Below are 20,553 nucleotides of genomic sequence, written 5' to 3' on the forward strand. Positions count from 1 at the left end.
GGCAGCGGGGCGGGGATGTGGGAATGCTCCCTTCGGAAAAGCACGGGAATAAATCGGGAAAAGATGGGAAAATTTCCTTTGGATCTGAGGAATAATTGAGGGAAAGGTGGGAATGTTTGGGTTCATGGAAGCAACTCCAGCCCCTTGGCAAAACCAAGGGAAAACTGGGATGGGAATCAGTGTATGAGAGATGCTACTCCCTCCAACCTGGAATCTGTGCTGGATTTGGATTGTGTTTCCTGGTGAATCAAGGGACTCCAGGAATCAGGAGCTGGTGAGGCCATGGATAACAATTCCATGCTTGGAATTCCTGATTTTCCAGCCTTTTCCAGGCCTGGGATCCGCTCCAAAGCAGCAGCTCCTGGTGGGCAAGGCACAGAATTCCTGGGTTCGGGTTGGATTGGGATTGAACCGCATTCATCCGGGCACTGTTGGGTCTATCCCGAGCCAGGTGGTTTTTAGGGATGGAGGATCAGGCATTTGTATGGAACTATGGAATTGTTTCTGTTGGAAAAGCCCTTGGAGATCCCGGGCTCCAACCACACCGCTGTCCCCAGGTGCCACATCCAAAGGGTTCCGATCCCTCCGGGATGTGACTCCAGGCCTGCCTGGCAGCTCCTCCGTGCCTGGAGCTTTTCCAGGCGGGAATTTTCCAGGTGGGAATTTTCCAGGTGGGAATTTTCCCAACATTCCCAAACCTCCCCTGGCGCAGCCGCTCCCCAACCCCCGCCGCTCTCCCTGAGCCTCCCTGCCCAGCCCGCCGCTCTCCCGGTCCCTTTCATCAGTTACTCATTAATTATTCATTAATTATTCATTAATCCCCGTTAATTATCGCGATCAAAGCCGCCGCCTCACGCGGCCCCGCCACGTGACCACGCCGTGGGCGGGGCACCGCTCAGCCAATCCGCGGCGCGCTCCGCCCGGAAGCCCCGCCCCTCAAACGCGCGCTTCTGATTGGTCGCCGCCGCTCTCGCGGGAAGCCGGGGCGGGGCCGCTCCCGCCGCTCCCCCCCGGCCGCGCCGGTGCCAGCGGGGGCTGCGGCGGTGCCGGGGCCCCGCGCGGGTGCGAGCGGCCCCCGCAGCGCTCCCGGTGCCACCGGAGCCGCCGGGGCGGCGGCGCCTCATCCCCGCCCCTCCCCTCCCCACCCCGCCCTACCCTACCCGGCGCCGTTGTGGCGGCGGCACAGCCGCGCCGCGCTTTCCTATTGGCTGGCGCCCAGCGCTCGCGCCGCCCCCCGAGCGCTCCCATTGGCCGCAACGCGCGAGGGCGGGGCCCCGGCGCGGCCCCTCCGTGCTCCCCCCGCTGCCCCGCGCGGGGGTTCCGCCGCCCGCCAGGCCCTGGGCGCAGGTGAGGAGCGGGCCGGGATTCCCGGGAATTCCCGGGATAACGGGAATGATGGCAGTGACGGCAATGGTGGGAATCGTGGCAGCGGGAGAGAGGGAGGGCAGCGCGGTTACCCGGGCTGGGCGTGCTCGGGCCGCCTCGGGGTTGCTGCCGGCGCCTGGAATGAGGGAATGGGAGCGGTGGGAATTTGGGAATTCGGGAATTCGGGCTGGGAATGCAGGAATGCGGGCTGGGACCGTGCGGGAATACGGGATATGGGCTGGGGGAATGTGGAGCGCAGGAACCGCGGCTCGGGGATTCGGGAATATGGGATCCGGAATTCCTGGGATTCCCTGAGGATTTTCCTGGAATTCTGAAGCGTTTCCTGGGAATCAGAGGAGTTTCCCGGGAATACCAGGATTTCCCTGGGAACGTCAGGGTTTTCCTGGAATTCGGAGGAGTTTCCTGGGAGTACCAGGATTTCCCAGGAAAAGCTCCATCTGGGGCTGCTCCAGCTCCATTTTTCCCGGTTTTCCCTGCAGGAATCCCAAGAGGAATCCATAAATCCCGGGAATTTTTCCTCTGGAAGCTCGAGATGCATTAGAATTCCAAGAATTCCCAGAATTCCCTTTCCCTAAGGTAAGAGCAGAGCTGCTTTTCCCCGTTCCCGTTTATTCCCGGCTCTGCTGGGATCCCTGGAATTCCTATCCCGCCTTGGATCCCAGATTTCCCTGATTCCTGGGAATGTTGGCACTGACCCTGGACAGGGACACCATTCCCATCCAGGAAAGCTCAAATCCATGTCCTGATCCCATTTTTCCATGGTTTTACTGGGAATGTTCCGCCATGAGTGCCATTCCCATCTGGAACATCCCAGATTTCCCTCCTGATCCCATTTTTCCATGTTTTCCCAGGACTGCTGCACCATGCGCTGCCTGGCCCCGTCACCATGACCATTCCCATCCAGAACCCCCCAAATCCCTCTCCTGATCCCATTTTTTTCCATGTTTTTCCCAGGAATGCAGCACCATGCGCTGCCTGGCCCTGTTACCATGACCATTCCCATCGGGAACCCCCCAAATCCCTCTCCTGATCCCATTTTTCCCCGTTGTTTTTCCCAGGAATGCAGCACCATGTGCTGCCTGGCCCTGTTACCATGACCACACCCCAAATCCCTCTCCTGATCCCGTTTTTTCCCATTTTCCCCCGTTGTTTTTCCCAGGAATGCAGCACCATGCGCTGCCTGGCCCCGTCACCATGACCACACCCCAAATCCCTCTCCTGATCCCGTTTTTCCCCGTTGTTTTTCCCAGGAATGCAGCACCATGCGCTGCCTGGCCCGCCTCAGCTCCAAGGCGCTCCTGGTGCTCTGCTCCCTCCTGGCTCTGCTCTCGCTGCTGCTCTGGACCCGCTGCTCCCATCGCCCCCCGCCCGCCCCGGGCCCCCCGGAGCACCCCGGCGTTGCCGACAGCGAGGAGGCCTCGCCCCAGGACGCCCCCCGAGCCCCGGGGAGCGCCGGGAGAGCGGCGTCGGGGCCGCGCTACGAGGAGATCGACTGCGTCATCAACGAGGAGCAGACGGTGAAGGGGCGGCGCGAGGGCAGCGAGGTGTTCCTGCCCTTCAGCTGGGTGGAGAAATACTTCCAGGTGTACGGGCGCATCGCCCAGGCTGACGGCGGCGAGAGGTTCGAGTTCTCGCACAGCTACTCCAAGGTGTACGCGCAGCGCGCGCCCTACCGGCCCGACGGCGTCTTCATGTCCTTCGAGGGCTACAACGTGGAGCTGCGCGACAGGGTCAAGTGCATCAGCGGCGTGGAGGGTGAGGGACGTCTCTGGGCTTGGGATGAGCCCTAAAGTGTGCTGGAAGTGCTCTGTAAAATGTGCTGGAAGTGTGAAATTACCTGGATGTTCTGGTGGGAATGTAGGAATGGTGACAGGGACAAGTGCGTCAGTGGCATGGAGGGTGAGGGACTGGGTGTTCCCCGTGGAGAATCTTTGGGGTTGGGATGAGCCTTGAAATCTCCTGGAAGTGCTTTGTGAAATGTGCTTGAAGTGCTTTGTAAAATGCGCTGGAAGTGCAAAGTGACCTGGATGTTCTGGTGGGAATGGGGGTGGTGACACAGTCAAGTGCATCAGTGGTGTAAAGGGTGAGGGCCTGGGCATTCCTGGGAATTTTTGGGGTTGGGATGATCCTTAAAATCTCCTGGAAGTGCTCTGTGAAATGTGCTTGAAGTGCTTTGTAAAGTGTGCTGGAAGTGCAAAGTGACCTGGATGTACTGGTGGAAATGGGGGAGTGGTGGTAGGGTCAAGAGCATCAGTGGTGTGGAAGGTGGGATGCAGAGGATTCCCAGGAATTTTTGAGATTGGGATGAGCCTGAAGGTATCCTGAAAGTGCTCCTTAAAATGTGCTGGAAGTGTGAAGTGACCTGGATTTGGTGATGGGAATGGGGGTGGCATTGTCAAGGTCTGTGACAGGGTCAGGTGCATCAGTGGTGTGGAACGTGGGTTCTGCTGGGAAAGCAGAGGATTCCCAGCAATTTTTGGGATTGGGATGATCCTTAAAATGTGCTGGAAGTACAGAGTGACCTGGATGTTCTGGTAGGAATGTGGGAATGGGGGTGGCACTGGCAAGGTCTGTGACAGGGTCAAGGGCATCAGCAGAGCAGCAGGTTTTTTGGGATTGGGAGGATCCTGAAAATCTGCTGGAAGTCCTCCTTAAAATGTGTTGGAAGTGTGAAGTGACCTGGATTTGGTGCTGGGAATGTGGGAATGGGGTTTAGTGGTGGCACCTCTGGCCTTGGGATCCTCAAGGATGAGTTGGGTGGGACAGGACCCAGGGAATGACTCCCACTGCCAGAGGGCAGGGATGGATGGGATTTTGGGAAGGAATTCCTGGCTGGGCTGGAATTCCCAGAGAAGCTGTGGCTGCCCCTGGATCCTGGGAATGTCCAATCCCAGCTTGGAGCACCCTGTTTGTGGAAGTGGGCCTACCCTTGGTAGGGGTGGAATGGGGTGGGATTGAGGTTCCCTTGCACCCAGCCCATTCCACAATTCCATGAAAGTTGGGAAGTCCACATCAGGGATTCCTCTGCCATCTAAAACCATGGAATTCCAGATTTTAGTGGGAAAGGGCCCAACCTCCTCCTTCCCTCTAACCTCCAACCGCATTGATGGAGCTCCCAGAATTTCAGGGTGCAGAGGAGGACTTTCCCCCTCATTCCAACGCTTTTTCCATGTTTTTTTCCGGGCAGGAGTTCCTCTCTCCACGCAGTGGGGCCCTCAGGGCTACTTCTACCCCATCCAGATCGCTCAGTACGGGCTGAGCCACTACAGCAAGAACCTGACGGAGAAGCCGCCGCACGTGGAGGTGTACGAGACGGCCGGGGACGGGAACGGGAACGGGGAATGGACGGTGCCCAAGGGCTGCTCCCTCACCACCGTCTGGGACAAGACCCGGCTCACCGGCGTCAAGCAGTTCTCCTGCCCAGGTGGGTGGCGCAGCCGGGAGTGGGAATTGTTGGGTGCTGGGGTTTTGTTTGGCCTTTGTTCCCAGTCCTTGATTCCAGTCCTTTGTTCCCAGTCCTTCATTCCCAATCCTTTTCATTCCCAGTCCTTCATTGCCAATCACTTGTTCCCCACCCTTTTAATTTCTAGTCCTTCGTTCCCAATCCTTGAATCCAGTCCTTCATTCTCAGTCCTTCATTCCCAATCCTTTTCATTCTTTATGCTTGATTTCCTGTCCTCTTCACTCTTCATCCTTTTCATTCTCCATCCTTTTTATTCCCCATTCTTTTTCTTCCCAATCCTTTGTTCCAAATTCTTCATTCCCAGTCCTTTCATTCCTTATCCTTCATTCCCAGTCCTTCATTCCCCATCCTTCTCATTGCTTATCCTTCATTCCCAATCCTCCATTCTCCATCCTTTTCATTCCCAATCCTCCATTCTCCATCCTTTTCATTCTTTATCCTTCATTCCCAGTCCTCCATTCTCCATCCTTTTTGTTCCCAGTCCTCCATTCCCCATCCTTTTCACTCCTCATCCTTCATTCCCAATTCCAATCAGGTGAAACAGCCCAGAAACGTTGAATTATTGAAGGGCTGCTCTAAAAGCTTTGGAATCCCTCCCGGGAGCGGGGATGGCCTCTGGAATCCGCTCCAACCCTTTGGAAGCGGGAATCTTTCCGTGCTGAGCGAGGCTTTTCCGGGGTTGCTTTTGCAGAAAGCTCCGAGGGCGTCTCCCTGGAGCTCAACAACGGCCGGGATTTCATCATCTCCTTCGACCTGAAGCTGCTGAGCAACGGCAGCGTGTCCGTGGTGCTGGAGACCACGGAGAGGAACCAGCTCTTCACCGTGCACTACGTGTCCAGCACGCAGCTCATCGCCCTCAGGGACAGGGACATCTTCTACGGCATCGGGGCGCGCAGCAGCTGGAGCACGCTCACGCGGGACCTGCTGACGGACCTGCGCAAGGGCGTGGGGCTCTCCAACACCAAGGCGGTGAAGCAGACCAAGATCATGCCCAAGAGGGTGCTGCGCTTGGTGGCCAAGGGCCGCGGCTTCCTGGACAACGTCACCATCTCGGCCACGGCCCACATGGCCGCCTTCTTCGCCGCCAGCCGCTGGCTGCTGCGCAACCAGGACGAGCGCGGCGGCTGGCCCATCATGGTCACCAGGAAGCTGGGGGAAGGCTTCAAATCCCTGGATCCGGGCTGGTACTCGGCCATGGCGCAGGGCCAGGCCATGTCCACGCTGGTCAGGGCCTACCAGCTGACCAAGGAGCCGGCGTTCCTGGGCGCGGCGCTGCGGGCCACGGCGCCCTTCAAGCTGCCGGCGGAGCAGCGCGGGGTCAAGGCGGTGTTCATGAACCGGCACGACTGGTACGAGGAGTACCCCACCACGCCCAGCTCCTTCGTGCTCAACGGCTTCATGTACTCCCTGATCGGCCTCTATGACCTGAAGGAGACGGCCGGGGAGAAGCTGGGCAAGGAGGCGCGGCTGCTCTACGAGCGCGGCATGGAGTCGCTCAAGGCCATGCTGCCGCTCTTCGACACCGGCTCGGGCACCATCTACGACCTGCGGCACTTCATGCTGGGCACGGCGCCCAACCTGGCGCGCTGGGACTACCACACCACGCACATCAACCAGCTGCAGCTGCTGGGCTCCATCGACGACGCGCCCGTCTTCAAGGAGTTCGTCAAGAGGTGGAAGAGTTACCTGCGGGGAGGGCGGGCCAAGCACAACTGAGCTCCTCCCCGTCCTTGCCGCGGTTCCGACGGGTCCTTCCCAAAATTGTGGGCCTTAAAACTGCTCTGGGGAGGGTTTGGGATGGGGACGCTCTCTCCCGCGTTGAGGTTGGGTTTTGTTGGGATTGGTTTTTCCTTTTTCAGGAAAAACGTTTGCAGAAGCCATAGAAGTCTTGGAAGCGCGGTCGCAGCCTGGAGAGCTCGTCCAGGGCCTCTTGAACCGGGATTTTGTGTCCATGTTGGAGCAGGTCCCGTGGGATGAGCGCCGTCCACGGGAATCACTCGGAGCCTGGGAGTGCGAAGCGTGGCTTTAAAGTGGGGGGGTGGGGTTTCCTAGGGATTCACTTTTTCGGGATGGAAAATCCGCAGTTGGAATATTTTGCCAGTTCTCTGCCTGGAGGTCCTGGAGCTGGAGGGTTTCTTCATGGAAAACACGTGCCCGGCATCATGGAAGCACAACTGGGAGCCTGGAGCACACAGTCCCGGGCCACCAGTACCCGTGTCCCCTTGGAGCTGGGATCCTTATCCCAGTCACTGGAATTCCCATGGAGCTGGGATCCTTATCCCTGTCACCAATGTCCCCTTGGAGCTGGGATCCCTTATCCCTGTCACCGGTGTCCCCTCAGAGCTGGGATCCTTTTTCCTGGAGCTCTGTGTTTTCTGTGGGATATTGGACATCCCTGTGTCTTCTATGGGATTTTGGAATTCCATCTGGGAGGTTCCTCAGAGCTTTGGGGGTGTTTTTGGGAATTGCTGAGCGGGACATGGGGGTCATCCGGAGTTCCTCAGGAAATACAAGAATTTGGGAATTTTCATTTTTCTCCTGCTCCAGCCCATCCAACATTCTAACAGCTCCATCCCAGAGGTTTTTCCAGCTCTCCCTGGGCTGGAATTCCCAGGGGAGCTGTGGCTGCCTCTGGACCCCTGGAATGTCCAAGGCCAGCTTGGAGCAGCCTGGGACAGTGGAAGGTCCCTATGGAATGGGATGAGCTTTAAGGTCCTTCCCACCAAACCATTCCATGATCCCATGATCCCACCGGCTGCCTGATCCCGAACTCCTGGTTGGACTTTGGGAATTCCCACTGCTCCCATTCCATGGTGGAGCTGATCCCAATCCCAAAATCCCGGGCACAAGGACAACACCCGTCTCCATCTTTTTATTGCTTTCATTTTTTGAGGCTTTTCCTTCATTTCTCATCGATCTCAGAGCGACCTTTTCCCGGCTTTAATCCACGCACTCCGGTCAATTCCACCCATCCAAAGGATGGCAGAGGAGAAATTCCAATACCAAAGGTAGCAGAGGGGAATTTTTCCATGCCCATGGAAACCCAGCAGACACAAACCCACCCCAAACCTGGGATTCCTTCCCAAAAATCTGCTCCATCCTCCCCTGACGTGTTCCTTCCATCTTTTTCCCAGTTGGAAGCCCAGAGAGCCTCCTTGGGTGCTGCTCCAAGATGGTGCTGGTGCCTTACAGAGGCCAGAATTCCTCTTGGTTGAGGTTTTTGGGAATTGATGCTGATGGTGGGGTTGGAATGTGGCCAATTTCTCCACTCTGGAAGTGCAGGATGGGCATTCCAAGGTTGTTCCTCCTGTTCCACCTCTTGTCCTTCCACCTGGTGGCCTTAGACAGGTGGAGCTTCCAGGAATCCCCAGAGGCTGTAAATCCATGGAGAATCCATGGGGATATTCCTGGTATTTCTTAAATTCTGTTGTGCATTGGAAGAGGATCCTTGACCATGCTGGCAGTGCCCAAAACTTCATGGAATTCATTCCACTTTGGGATCTTTTTGTTCATTTTCCATCTTCAAGCTCCCAAAGATCTTTGGGACCAAGATCAGCTTTGATCCCAGATTTTCCTGTGGGAATCCATTGGCTCTTCCCATGGGATTTTTTTCTCCATGCATGCCGCTGGAAGTTTGGGATGGAGCATTCCAAGGTTGTGCCTCCTGTCCTTCCATCACCTTCTGCTGGCCTTAGCACAGGTGGAGCTTCCAGGAATCCCCACTAGAGGCTGCAATTCCATGGAGAATCCACGGGGAATTCCTGATACTCCTTAAATTCCGTTGTGCATTGGAAGAGGACCCTTGGCCATGGAGCCGATCCCCAAAACTTCTTGGAATTCATTCCAATTTAGGATTTCTTTGTTCGTTTCCACCTTCAAACTCCCAGAGATCTTTGGGATCCAGATCAGCTCCGATCCCGGATTTTCACCCAGAGATCCATTGGCTCTTCCCATGGGATCCCCTCTCCGTGGCTCCCCCACCCCAACAGCACAAGCACAACCCCCCCTGGGATCCAGGAATTCCTTGGGATCTGGGCATTCCCTGGGATTCTGCATTCCCTGGGATCCTGCATTCCCTGGAAGCCGCTCATTCCCGTTCTCCTCCTCCCCGGGTGTGGCTTGGCTGGGATTTTGTTGGATTTCCCGGGATTTTCCCGAGGATCCCGATGGAAAATATGCAATAATTTGTTTACAGGATGCTCCGGGCTGGGCGCTCCTTTAAGCACAATGTGCACAGGATAGTTTTGTATTCCGCCCCCTCCGGAATTTTTGGCGGGAAGAGGTTCTCCTACGTTTCTATGGGTCATTGGGAATGTTGGAAAGCTTTCTAAGACTGGGAAATAAACTTTTTTATCTTAAGAAAAAAAAACAAAAAACCAAACCTTGGGATGTTTTCCTTATTTGGGGATTTTCCAAGTATTTTATTCTCCAGATGTATTCCAAGTTTTTTTTCCTGTGATGGTGGCTTTGACGTGTCGTGGTTTTAAGGAGGTTTTCTTCTGGAAAAGTGGGAAAATGTGGATTTTTTTCCTGTTAATTAAGGGTTTGGTGATTGAGGGAAGGAGCACAAGTGGTGGATTCCTGCTGGGAATTATTCCAGCTCGTTTGGAATTTTTTGGGAATTGTTAAATGAGGATTTTAACAGAGCGGTCACTAAAAATATCCCAATGTCGGGAATAGGGAAATGCAGCTCCAGGGAACCCCAGAGCCCCTTCCAGGAATCCAGGGAGAGCTGGAGAGGGATTGGGATCAGGGAGGGAGGGGCAGGACACAGGGAATGGCTGGAAAAGTGGAGATTTAGATGGATCTTGGGAAGGAATTCCCAGCTGGGATGGAATTCCCAGAGCAGCTGGATCCTGGGGCAGTCAGAGGTGTCCCTGCCCATCCCACCCAAAATATTCCGGGATTCTCCCAAGTAATTCCCATTCCTTGGCATGCTGGGACTGAAAAGAGCCGTGGAGCATCCCTGAAAGTGAGAATGGAATTCCAGAGCCCCGGGAATGTCCAGGGAAAAGCTGTGTCCCGGTGCTGGCAGGAAGGGGTTAATTCCCAGGAGTTCCCAGGACTTTCCTGTGGGATTGAAGTTCGGGATAGAGCTGGGAATCCACCAGCCCTGCCCGGCTCTGCTTCTCCCAATTCCTGAATAACTAAGGGACAATAATTAATAATTAATTAATAATTAACTGAGCCCGCTTATCTCTCTCCATCCCGCTGGAATCTCCCGCTCTCCGAACTTTGGCAAAGCCGTTCCCAGTGGAACACTGCAGGAAATTTTTGGGAAGCAGAACGGGAAGCTCGCCGTTTGGCTGGGATTCGTTCCCATCCAGCCGGGAATAATCCGGGGATGAGGAGCCGCGGGAGGGCTGGAATTGCCGGGCTGCTCTGGAGGCGCTCCGGGACTTTTCCAGAGGCGCTGGGAGCGGGAGATGCTCGGCGGGGCTGGGAATTTTTATTTTTTCCTGCTTTTTTTCCACTTCCTCGTGGCTGGCTCCGATCCCGGCCGCGTTTGGCCGCGCCGATTTCCGGGTTTATCTGGGAACCTTTTTTTTTTCCTTGGACGAGCCAGGGTTCATTCTCTCCCAAAATCATCGCTGGCGGCGCTTCCCGGCGGGAGCGTGCCTCTGGAGCGGCCGCGCCCGCCCGGCCGGCCGGGAATTCCATGCGGGCAGTGTTTGTTCCCCGTGAGTAATCCCGGGATTCGGAGGCAGCGCTGGAAAACGCCGCATCCAGCGGCGCCTCCGAGCAGCGCCGTAAGTCCCGGCTCCTCCCCGGCTCCGGCGTTCCCAGCTTTTCCCGAGGGTGGGCTCCCGGGAAATTCGGGAATGCGGGAAGGGGAATGGGGATTGGAGTGGGAATGGGAATGGGAATGGGAAAAGCGCCGGGATGCAGCGGGAGCGTTCCCGGCCCTCCCGGTGCGTGCGGGGATCGCGGAGTTCCCGGGAAGTTTCACCCGGGAGCGGGATGGGGTCGGGATCCCGCGGGAAGGACGGGTGGGAGCGGCGGGTGCCCGGCATGGAAAAGCTGCTGCTGCTGCTCCCGGCGAATTCCAGCGGCAACGACAACAACAACAACTCCCACAAAGCCGCCCTTGTCCCGCCGGGAGCGCTCCCGGCACGGCCCGCGCCGCTCCCGGAGTTTTCCAGCGCCGCTCCCGCTTGGAACGCGAGCGGGGCCGCTCGGGGATTCCCGAATATTCATTCCCGACCCGTGGAAAAGCGCCGCACGGGGCGAGGGATGTGCCAGGGAGAGCCGTGCCGGGGGATGGTGGGATCTGCCGTGGGGAGGGATGGGGATGTTCCGTAGGGAGGGATGATGGAAAGGAAAGGAAAGGAAAGGAAAGGAAAGGAAAGGAAAGGAAAGGAAAGGAAAGGAAAGGAAAGGAAAGGAAAGGAAAGGAAAGGAAAGGAAAGGAAAGGAAAGGACGTGCCATGGGAGCTGCGCCATGGGCAGAGGACGGTGACAAGGTGACAGGGCCGGGCTCCTGGCGGCGGTGCCGGGTGGGGACATCGGTGCCAGGTGGGGACATTGCTGGGCTGAGCCGGGAGCTCCCGGGCCGGAGCTGCTGCGGCTGCGGGGCCGGGACAGCCCCGAGAGGGTCGGGTGGGACTGCGGGGAACCGGGGCAGGGAGAGGAGGAGGAGGAAATTAAGGAGGAGGAGGAAGAAGAAGAGGAGGAGGAGGAGGAAGAGGAGCTGTTGCAGCCACCTGAGCGAAGCCGCAGCGCTGGCAGAGGTGACTCGCAGGGGTCACAGCCCCGCCATGCCCCCATCCCATTCCCATTCCCATTCCCGGCTGGGCAGAGCCCGAACAGGAGGAGGAGGAGGAGGAGGAGCGGGAGGAAGCAGGCCCGGCTCGGCCCGGCCCGGCCCGGCCCGCAGGGTGTGCCCGGCCCCAGTGAGTCACTGTGCTCGCTGCCCTCGTTGTGCTCCCAAACCACAAATTCCTGCCTGAGGCCGGGCCTGGAGCCTCCTCCTGCTTCCCACAGGGAACGGGGAATGGGGACAGGGAACTGGGAATGGGAACAGGGAATGGGGACAGGGAATGGGGACAGGGAACTGGGAACAGGGAATGGGGACAGGGAACTGGGAATAGGGAACTGGGAATAGGGAACAGGGAATGGGGACAGGGAATGGGGACAGGGAATGGGGAACTGGGAGCAGGGAATAGGGACAGGGAATAGGGAACAGGGGATAGGGAACTGGGAGCAGGGAATAGGGACAGGGAATAGGGAACAGGGAACTGGGAACAGGGAATAGGGAACAAGGAACAGGGAATAGGAACAAGGAACAGGGAAGGGATCCCTGCCACAGGAATATCTGGGTCGGGATGGATCCAGGTGCTCCCAGCTCAGGGTTCCCATCCAGGGGCTCTGGGCACCAGGGGATCCTGCACCTGGGAGGAGCCTCTGGAAGGGCTCATTCCTTTGTGCTCTGAGAATCCCAGAATTCCAGGTCGGAAGGGCCCTTAAAACTCATTCCAGCCCCGGCCATTGCCCGGACCCTTCCATGAACAGATTCCAGCCCGGCCTTGGGCACTGCCGGGATCCAGGGGCAGCCACAGCTGCTCTGGGAATGCCATCCCACCCCCTCTCCACCCTCCCAGGGAACAATTCCTATTTTCCAATATCCCATCCATAGCTGCCCTCTGGCAGTGGGAGCCATTCCCTGTGTCCTGTCCCTCCATCCCCTGTCCCCAGTCCCTCTCCAGCTCTCCTGGAACCCCTTCAGGCCCTGAGCTCTCCCTGGATTCAGGTCTCGTTTCCACCATGGAAAAGCACAGGAATTCTGTGGGATCCATGAGGCAGCACCTCAGTACTTCCAGAGCCCCGGGTAGCATTTGATTCCCCATTCCCAATTCCCCATTCCCGTCTAATCTTTAACCAGAGGCGTTTCCCGCAGGGTTTTGTTGGTTCATTGCTCTCCTGCCTCATTAATTTTTCCCTCCCTCTCCAGCCGTTCCCGGTGTCCCGGGGCTTTTCCTGGAGCTGCCTCACCCCGGAGCTGGCAGAGGTATGGCTGGGATGGGAGGGAATCCCAGAATTCCAGGGGCTGGGAAAGGGGTTCTTTGGGAATGGCTCTGTGGCACATCCAAGGGCTGGATCCCGCTGGGAAGTTGGGATGGCTGGGGCAGCTGGAAGGGCAGCCCAGGGTGCTGCAGAGGCGCCAGGAGCTCTCGGGATCCCAGGAATCCAGAACTTGGATCCCTCTGGATCCTGGTGGGATGGAGCTGAGGCCGTGCCTGGAGCAGGACAGAAAGAGGGATCATGGATTTTTCCCTTGATTTCCCAGAGTGCCGGCGCCAGGATCGGGTAAGAGCCGGAGCTGGGATATTCCATGGTAGCAGGAAAGACGATCCAGCTGGGATCCCGTGTCCCTCCCTCTTCCTGAGGGACCTTCCTGCACCCAGGGATCCCGAGGTGATCCCACGTCCCTCTGGATCTGTCAGAATTCCCGTCCCTCTGGGAAGTGGGATCAGCCTTGTCCCGCTGCTCCCTTGGGATCCCAGCACCCATCAGGGGATGGAGGGGATGGGTGCTCCCCAACCTGCTGGGATACAATTCCCATTGGGATTTGGGATTTGGGATTGGACCCCATGGTGCATCCCAGGAATTCTCATCCGCTCCAGGCTGTCCTGATCCCGGGATCCTCGTGGGAGCAGCACCATTCCCGCGGGATGTGGCTGGGAGGGATTTGAGGCGCCGCCCCCTTGGAAGCTGAGCTGGAAAATCCCAGGAATTCCATCCAGAGCCGGCCATGCCCAGCCCCACGGCCCGGCTGCTCCGCGCCCACCAGGTGCCCGAGGTCAGCAGGAATTCCCTCCCTGATCCTGGAATCGGCGGGATTTGGGATTTGGGATGTGGCACCCGGGAACAGCAGCAGGGTCACCCTAAGGGGGCACAGCTGTGTCTTGACTCCAGAATTTTGGGGATGCTCCCCATTCCCATTCCCATTTCCCATTTCTCATTTCCCATTTATTTTCCATTTCCCATTCCCATCTTGTTTCCATTTCCATTATTCCCATTCCCATCCCTGTCCCTGTTCCCATTCCTTATTCCCACCCCCATTCCCACCCCCATTCCCATTGTTCCCATCCCATTATCCCCATTATCCCCATTATTCCCATTATTCCCATTATCCCCATTATCCCCATTATTCCCATTATTCCCATCCCCATTATTCCCATCCTCAGTCCCATTCCCATTCTTCCCATTATTCTGGTTATTTCCCATCATTCCCATCTCCATCCCCATCATCCCCATTATTCCCATTATTCCCGTTATTCCCGTTATTCCCATCCCACAGTCCCATTCCCATTCTTCTCGTTATTTCCCATCATTCCCATCTCCATCCCCATCATCCCCAGAGTTACCGGGAGCCGGGAATCCTCTCCGGGTACCGCCCTCCCCAGAGCTCGGCCTGTGAGTGCCTGCTCAGCCTCTTCGGGATGAACAACGAGACCCTCAACATCTGGACACACCTGGTGCCCGCCGGGTGAGTGCCCGCAGCCCTGGCACACCTGGGCACGCCTGGGGATACCCCCTAACACCTGGGCACGCCTGGTGGGTGTTCCTCAACGTCTGGGCACATCTGGTGGGTAACCCTTAACACCTGAACACCCCTGGGGATGCCCCTTAACTCCTGGGCACACCTGGGGGTGCCCGCATCCCCTGGGCACACCTGTGGGTCCCCTCAACACCTGTGCACACCTGGGCACACCTGGTGGGCTCCCCTTAACACCTGGGCACACCTGGACACACCTGGGCACAATTGGGCATCCCTGGGGGTGCCCTCAGCCCCATGGCACACCTAGGCACCCCTGGGCATGCTTGGGCACATCTAGTGGGTAACCCATAACACCTGGACACACCTGGGCACCCCTGGGCACACCTGGTGGGTGCCCTCAGCCCCTGGCCACCCCTGGGCACACCTGGGCATGCTTGGGCACATCTAGTGGGTAACCCTTAACATCTGGACACACCTAGGCGCCCCTGGGGACACCTGGGCACCCCTGGACACACCTGGGCACAGTTGGGCATCCCTGGGGGTGTCTTCAGCCCCTGGGCACACCTGGGCACATCTAGTGGGTGACTCTTCACTCCTGAATACACCTGGACACATCTGGGCACCCCTGGGCACATCTAGTGGGTAACCCTTAACACCTGGACACACTTGGCACACCTGGCACACCCCTGGGCACACCTGGCGCACCCCTGGGCACCCCTGGCACACACCCGTTGCCCACCTGCCGATTGCCCGGCGCTGACCCCCCTCTCTCCCCGGCCCATTGCCAGGTATTTCCTGTGGCTGCTGCTGTCCCGGCTGGGCAGCCCGGGCTCGGAGGCCGGGGCGGGGCCGTTCCTGGCCTACCTGGGCACGTGCGCCCTGTACCCGCTGGCCTCGAGCGCCGCGCACGCCCTGGGCGCGCTGGGCGGGCACGGGCGGCACCGCGCCTACTGCTGCGACTACGCCGCGCTCAGCCTCTACGGACTGGGTCAGCCCGGTGGGGACGGGGATGGGGACGGGAACCGGGGGGGTTTGTGGGGTCTGGGGAGTATGGGGGCATGGATGGGATGCGGGAAATGCCAGGGGGATTGATGGGATTTGAGGAGTTCCGGGGGGGTTGACGGGATTTCGGAGTTCCAAGGGGATTTATGGAATGTGGGGGTTACGAGGGGATTGACGGGATTTGGGAAATGCCGGGGGATTGATGGGGTTTGAGGAGTTCCGGGCAGTTTATGGGATCTGGGGAGTGCTCCGGGGGGTTTGTGGGATGATGCAGGAGCTCCAGGGAGATGGATGGGATGTGGGGATCCTGGGGGCGGGTTTGTGGGGTTTGGGAAATCTGGGGGTTTATGGGATTTGGGGGTTATGAGGGGATAGATGGGGCTTGGGAATTGCAGGGGGGATGGATGGGATTTGGGGGTTATGGGGGGATGGATGGGATTTGGGAGTTCCGCGGGGATTTATGGGATTCGGGAATTCCAGGGGAGATTTATGAGATTTCGGGAATTTGGGAGGTCAGGAGGAGCTGGGAAAGGCCAGATTTACAGGATTTTGGGAATTTAGCCTGGATTTATGGGACGCCACATCCAGAGGGGAGGTTTGAGGTTTGGGGGGAAATTCCTGCTCTTCCTTTTCCTCATCCACTCCAGAGCTCAGGAATGGCCTGGAGCAGCTCCGGCCACAAATAATTTGGGACAGACCTGGGATTTGGAATAACAGGAATGAGAAAAAATCCCAGATTTTACCCAGCTGGAGGAGCCTCACTGGGAGCACGAGGCAATTCCAGGATATTCCCACAGCCCTCCAGCCCCTCTGGAATGCTGCCTGTTCTGGAGATTCCCCACCATTCCCGATGTTCCATCCCAAGCTCAGAGCTGAGCCCAGCAGGAGGAGGAGGAAGGGAATTCCAGGGGAACTCCAGGGAATTCCAGGATTTGGAGCTGACGGCCCCGCTGTGCTTCCAGGCTCGGCGCTGGCGTACTCCGCCTACGTCTTCCCCCTGGAATGGGTCGGGAGCACATTCCATGATTTCTACGTTCCCGTGGCCGTGCTCAACTCCGTGCTCAGCACTGGCCTGTCCTGCTATTCCAGGTGGGATCCAGTGGGAATTCGGGATGAGGGGTTTGCTCACGGGCTGGGCCGGACTGGAGGTGGGGAAGGGGAGAGGGGGAATTTTTCCATTGGGAAATGAGGAGAATTTGATCATGAAAATGTGGGATAACGGGAGGAGTTTCAATTTTTGGGACGTTCCAAAGGGGATTTGTGGAATCCTGGAATGGTTTGGGTTGGGAGGGGACTTGGAGATGATCCAGGTCTGCTGTCCCAGGTTCCCGGAGAAGCTGTGGAATTCCCTGTGTATCCCATGTGGAATTCCCTGTGTATTCCATGTAGAATTCCTGGTGTTTCCACATGTATTCCATGTGGAATTCCCTGTGTTTCCCTGTGTATCCCATGTGGAATTCCCAGTATATCCCATGTGGAATTGCCTGTATATCCCACTATATCCCATGTTGATTTGTCTGTATATCCCGTATGGAATTCCCTGTGTTTCCCATGTGTAATTCCCAGTGTTTCCTTGTGTATCCCATGTGGAATTCCCAGTGTTTCCTTGTGTATCCCATGTGGAATTCCCAGTGTTTCCCCATGTATTCCATGTGGAATTCCCAGTGTATCCCATGTGGAATTCCCAGTGTTTCCCCATGTATTCCATGTGGAATTCCCTGTGTTTCTCTGGTATATCCCATATGGAATTCCCTGTGTATCCCAGTGTATCCCACACAGAATTCATGGTGTTTCCCTGTGTATCCCATGTGGAATTCCCTGTATATCCTATGTGGAATTCCCTGTGTATCCCATGTGGAATTCCCAGTGTTTCCTTGTGTATCCCATGTGGAATTCCCAGTGTTTCCCCATGTATTCCATGTGGAATTCCCAGTGTATCCCATGTGGAATTCCCAGTGTTTCCCCATGTATTCCATGTGGAATTCCCTGTGTTTCTCTGGTATATCCCATATGGAATTCCCTGTGTATCCCAGTGTATCCCACACAGAATTCCCGGTGTTTCCCTGTGTATCCCATGTGGAATTCCCTGTATATCCTATGTGGAATTCCCTGTGTTTCCCATGTGGAATTCCCTGTATATCCCAGTGTATCCCACGCAGAATTCCCGGTGTTTCCCAGGTTTCTGGAGGCGGAGCGGCCCCGCCTGAGCAAAGCCTTCCGAACTTTGGCCTTCGTGTATCCCTACATTTTCGACAGCATCCCGGTTTTCTACAGGGTGCGTATCCCACAAAATCCTGGGAAATTTCAGCTGCCTCAGGCTGGAATTCTTTGGGAAAACAGGCCCAGCTCGGGGTTTGAAAGGCAAACAAACTCCGGCAGGAAAAGGCCCTGGGATATTTTTTCCTGCTCTCATTGCCGGCGAATTCCTCCCACTTCAAAGGGCTGGAAAATTCCTGCCTTGGGAAGCTGGGAGGGGCCTTTTCCAGGGATTAAACTGGAGCAGGGTGGGAATTTGGGCCGGCAGGAGTGGAGGTGATGGGAGTGGGGAACTGGGGATGGCTGTGGCCCCTTTGGGATGGATGGATGGATGATGGATGGATGGATGGATGGATGGATGGATGGATGGATGGATGGATGGATGGATGGATGAATTGAAGGATTTATGCATGTATTGAAGGATGGATGGATGGATGGATTCATGGATGGATGGATGGATGGATGGATTCATGGATGGATCACTCCCATTTTTGCCGGCAGCTGTCCTGGAGCTGCTCCGAGGCCTCGCTCCCGCTGCATTCCCGGCACAGCCTCTGCGCCCTCCTCACCTTCCTGAGCTTCACCTCCCACCTGCCCGAGCGCCTGGCACCGGGGAGCTTTGACTTCATCGGTGAGCAATGCTGGGAATGCTGGGAATAAACCCTGGGGATGCCGGGAATGAACCCCGGGAATGCTGGGAATAACCCCACGGGGTACCAGGAATAAATTCCCTGGAGCCACAGACATTGGGAATAGGAATTACAGGGAGGATAGAACCCCAGGAATTGGGAATAGGAGTTTGTAGGATGATAAAACTCCAGCGATCAGGAGCAGGAATTTGTGGGATAAATATTCCACGGATGCCAGGTGAAGCGGGCTGAGCATGATTCAATCCTGGAATCCTGGAATTCTGGGGTGTTTTGAGTGGGCAGGGACACCTCCCACTGTCCCAGAGCGCTCCAAGCCCCCGGAGCATTCTGGGGACGTGGGACCCGCCCGGCCCAGCCCAACGCCCCTGGAATTTCCGTGGAACTTCCATGGAATCCTCAAGGGTTTTCCGTCGCAGGGCACAGCCACCAGGTTTTCCACGTCTGCGGGGCCCTGGGAACGCTCTTCCAGCTGGAAGCCGTCTCCGTGGACATGGCGGAGCGGCAGGGCCGCCTCCCGCTGCCCTCTGCCCTGGGAACCTTCGGCTCCCTGGGAACGGGGGCGGCCGCCAGCCTGGCCATCCTCGGGCTCTGCTTCCGCAGCCTCCGCCCGGAGCCTCCTCCCCGGGAAAAATCCCACTAAAGCAGGGACTGCCTCGGGTTTCTGGGAGCAGTCCCATCCCAGAGGTGTCCACTGGGGAATTGGATAGCCTGGGAATGTTTCCTTGGGAGTTTCCCAAGGGAAAACTGCACTGGTTTTCTCCACGGATGGGCTGGGAAATGCTTCCCATCCCGTTGTTATCCACAGGGAAAGCGTCAAATAATCGGGATTTGATCCCTGCAAAGGGAGGGAAGCGTTCCTGCTTCCCAAAGAATCCGGGATCCCTCGGGTCTGAAATCCAGGGAATGCTGGCATCACCAGCTGGGAGATTCCTGGTGAAGCCAAGGGTGAAGCCAAGCACTTCTTTACTCCCATTTTCCCCTTGGGAGTGGAAATCCTTTGGAATTCCAAGCCTTGCACTCAGCCCAAGTGCCTGGAAAGGTGGGATGGAGGGACTGGAGTTTCCCTCCCAGTTTAATTCCCACTGTTTTTACTCTTTATCTGGGAGAAGGGATTCCAGGAGAGCCCCAGTGGGATGTTCCTGCAGGAAAGCTCTGCCAGGGTCTCATTCCAGGAAATCCTGGGAAGTTCGTTGCTGTGGGAATTCCGAGTTTCCTCGGGGGGAGGATGGAATTAAGGAATTAGGAATAAAAGAATTCGATCCTGGATCCTGGGATTTGTGGTGGGAGATGGGAGAGCTCCACACCCCAACCTCCCGGGAGTTGGGATCCTTTAGGAAAAGGTTTGAATGTTTTGGGACTGGGATCCACATGGAGATGCCAGGAGAAAAGCAGGATTTGGGACAGCTCAAAGGTTAAAAGCAGCCTGGAATTTTAAAGAATTCCCAGGATTTTCCCTCTGCTGTTCCTTGCTTTCCTTCCCTGGAGCTCGAGACTTTCCCAGGATCCAGGTTTTCCTCTTGGATTTTCCTGCGGGAACACAGCACACACTTTATTCTTTGGGAATATTTTCCTGGATAATCCCACAGGTCTTCCATTAATTTCCTTTAATTGCCTTTGCCAAGGTCTGACTGCTGCACTTTGGGAGCTGCTGGAATTTGGGATATCACAGTAAAATCTGGGATGGACAGGTTAAATATGGGATAAATCAATCCTTGGGAACACTGAGCGGGATTTTCGGGATATTTATAAGCACTGGAATTGTTTTTCCAAAGGTTTTATTAAATTAATATAAATCACTGATTTTATTCTGCTTGATAATAAAAATATTCCTGAGAAAACGAATTCCTTTGGAGATCATTGCTGATAATTCCAGAGTTTATTTACTTTGGGAGCTGCTGTGACCGGGGAGGAATCCAGCTGGGATTGGAGGGCCCGGAAAAACATCGGGAATCTTCCCAGGATTATTCCAGGTCATTCAACTTTTGAACTGAAATCCTCCCGTCCTCTCCAATGCTGGGAAATTTGGGAAAACTGCATTCGCTGGGAAGGGAGTTTGCTTTTCCCTGGACTTGTTCTGCTGGATTTTTCCCACATGTCCCAGCACCACATTTCCACGGTTATTTTCCACCACGGATCATTTCCCACGGGTTGGGAATTAACTAATTTCCATCGGGTTGGGAATTAACTAGTTTCCTACAGGTTGGGAATTATTTCCAACAGGTTGGGAATTAACTCATTTCCAACAGATTGGGAATTCACTCATTTCCATTGGGTTGGGAATTAACTAATTTTCC

The 20,553-nt window shown here is 56.4% G+C and overlaps 2 protein-coding genes across 3 annotated transcripts; both read left to right on the forward strand.

The window, feature by feature from the left end:
• The first annotated feature begins 1,278 nt into the window (after positions 1–1,278).
• On the forward strand, positions 1,279–9,181 carry GLCE (glucuronic acid epimerase). 2 transcript variants are annotated; one of them, XM_058033285.1, is made up of 5 exons: positions 1,279–1,347; positions 1,866–1,962; positions 2,637–3,141; positions 4,574–4,810; positions 5,541–9,181. In XM_058033285.1, exons 3-5 carry the CDS (start codon positions 2,649–2,651, stop codon positions 6,563–6,565), a joined length of 1,755 nt encoding a protein of 584 aa, XP_057889268.1. In that variant the 5' UTR covers positions 1,279–1,347; positions 1,866–1,962; positions 2,637–2,648; the 3' UTR covers positions 6,566–9,181. The 2 variants fall into 2 exon arrangements, with proteins under 2 accessions (XP_057889268.1, XP_057889269.1); XM_058033286.1 differs by lacking the exons at positions 1,279–1,347; positions 1,866–1,962; positions 2,637–3,141 and adding an exon at positions 3,194–3,285.
• Positions 9,182–10,491: 1,310 nt separating this feature from the next.
• Positions 10,492–19,965, forward strand: PAQR5 (progestin and adipoQ receptor family member 5). The gene is made up of 9 exons (XM_058033518.1): positions 10,492–10,599; positions 12,801–12,857; positions 13,474–13,649; positions 14,212–14,339; positions 15,140–15,339; positions 16,316–16,442; positions 17,532–17,628; positions 18,111–18,240; positions 18,676–19,965. The coding sequence occupies exons 3-9, from the start codon at positions 13,602–13,604 to the stop codon at positions 18,897–18,899; spliced, it is 954 nt and encodes a 317-aa protein (XP_057889501.1). The 5' UTR covers positions 10,492–10,599; positions 12,801–12,857; positions 13,474–13,601; the 3' UTR covers positions 18,900–19,965.
• The last annotated feature ends 588 nt before the right edge of the window (positions 19,966–20,553 follow it).

Source organism: Melospiza georgiana, chromosome 13 (assembly GCF_028018845.1).
Source record: "Melospiza georgiana isolate bMelGeo1 chromosome 13, bMelGeo1.pri, whole genome shotgun sequence".
Lineage (NCBI taxonomy): Eukaryota > Metazoa > Chordata > Aves > Passeriformes > Passerellidae > Melospiza > Melospiza georgiana.

Coding starts and splice junctions, on each gene's coding strand:
- GLCE (XM_058033285.1), top strand. CDS start 2,649: ATGCGCTGCCTGGCCCGCCTCAGCTCCAAGGCGCTCCTGGTGCTCTGC. Junction 3,142..4,573: donor GTGCATCAGCGGCGTGGAGG/GTGAGGGACGTC, acceptor TTTTCCGGGCAG/GAGTTCCTCTCTCCACGCAG. Junction 4,811..5,540: donor CAAGCAGTTCTCCTGCCCAG/GTGGGTGGCGCA, acceptor TTGCTTTTGCAG/AAAGCTCCGAGGGCGTCTCC.
- PAQR5 (XM_058033518.1), top strand. CDS start 13,602: ATGCCCAGCCCCACGGCCCGGCTGCTCCGCGCCCACCAGGTGCCCGAG. Junction 13,650..14,211: donor GCGCCCACCAGGTGCCCGAG/GTCAGCAGGAAT, acceptor CATCATCCCCAG/AGTTACCGGGAGCCGGGAAT. Junction 14,340..15,139: donor ACACACCTGGTGCCCGCCGG/GTGAGTGCCCGC, acceptor GCCCATTGCCAG/GTATTTCCTGTGGCTGCTGC.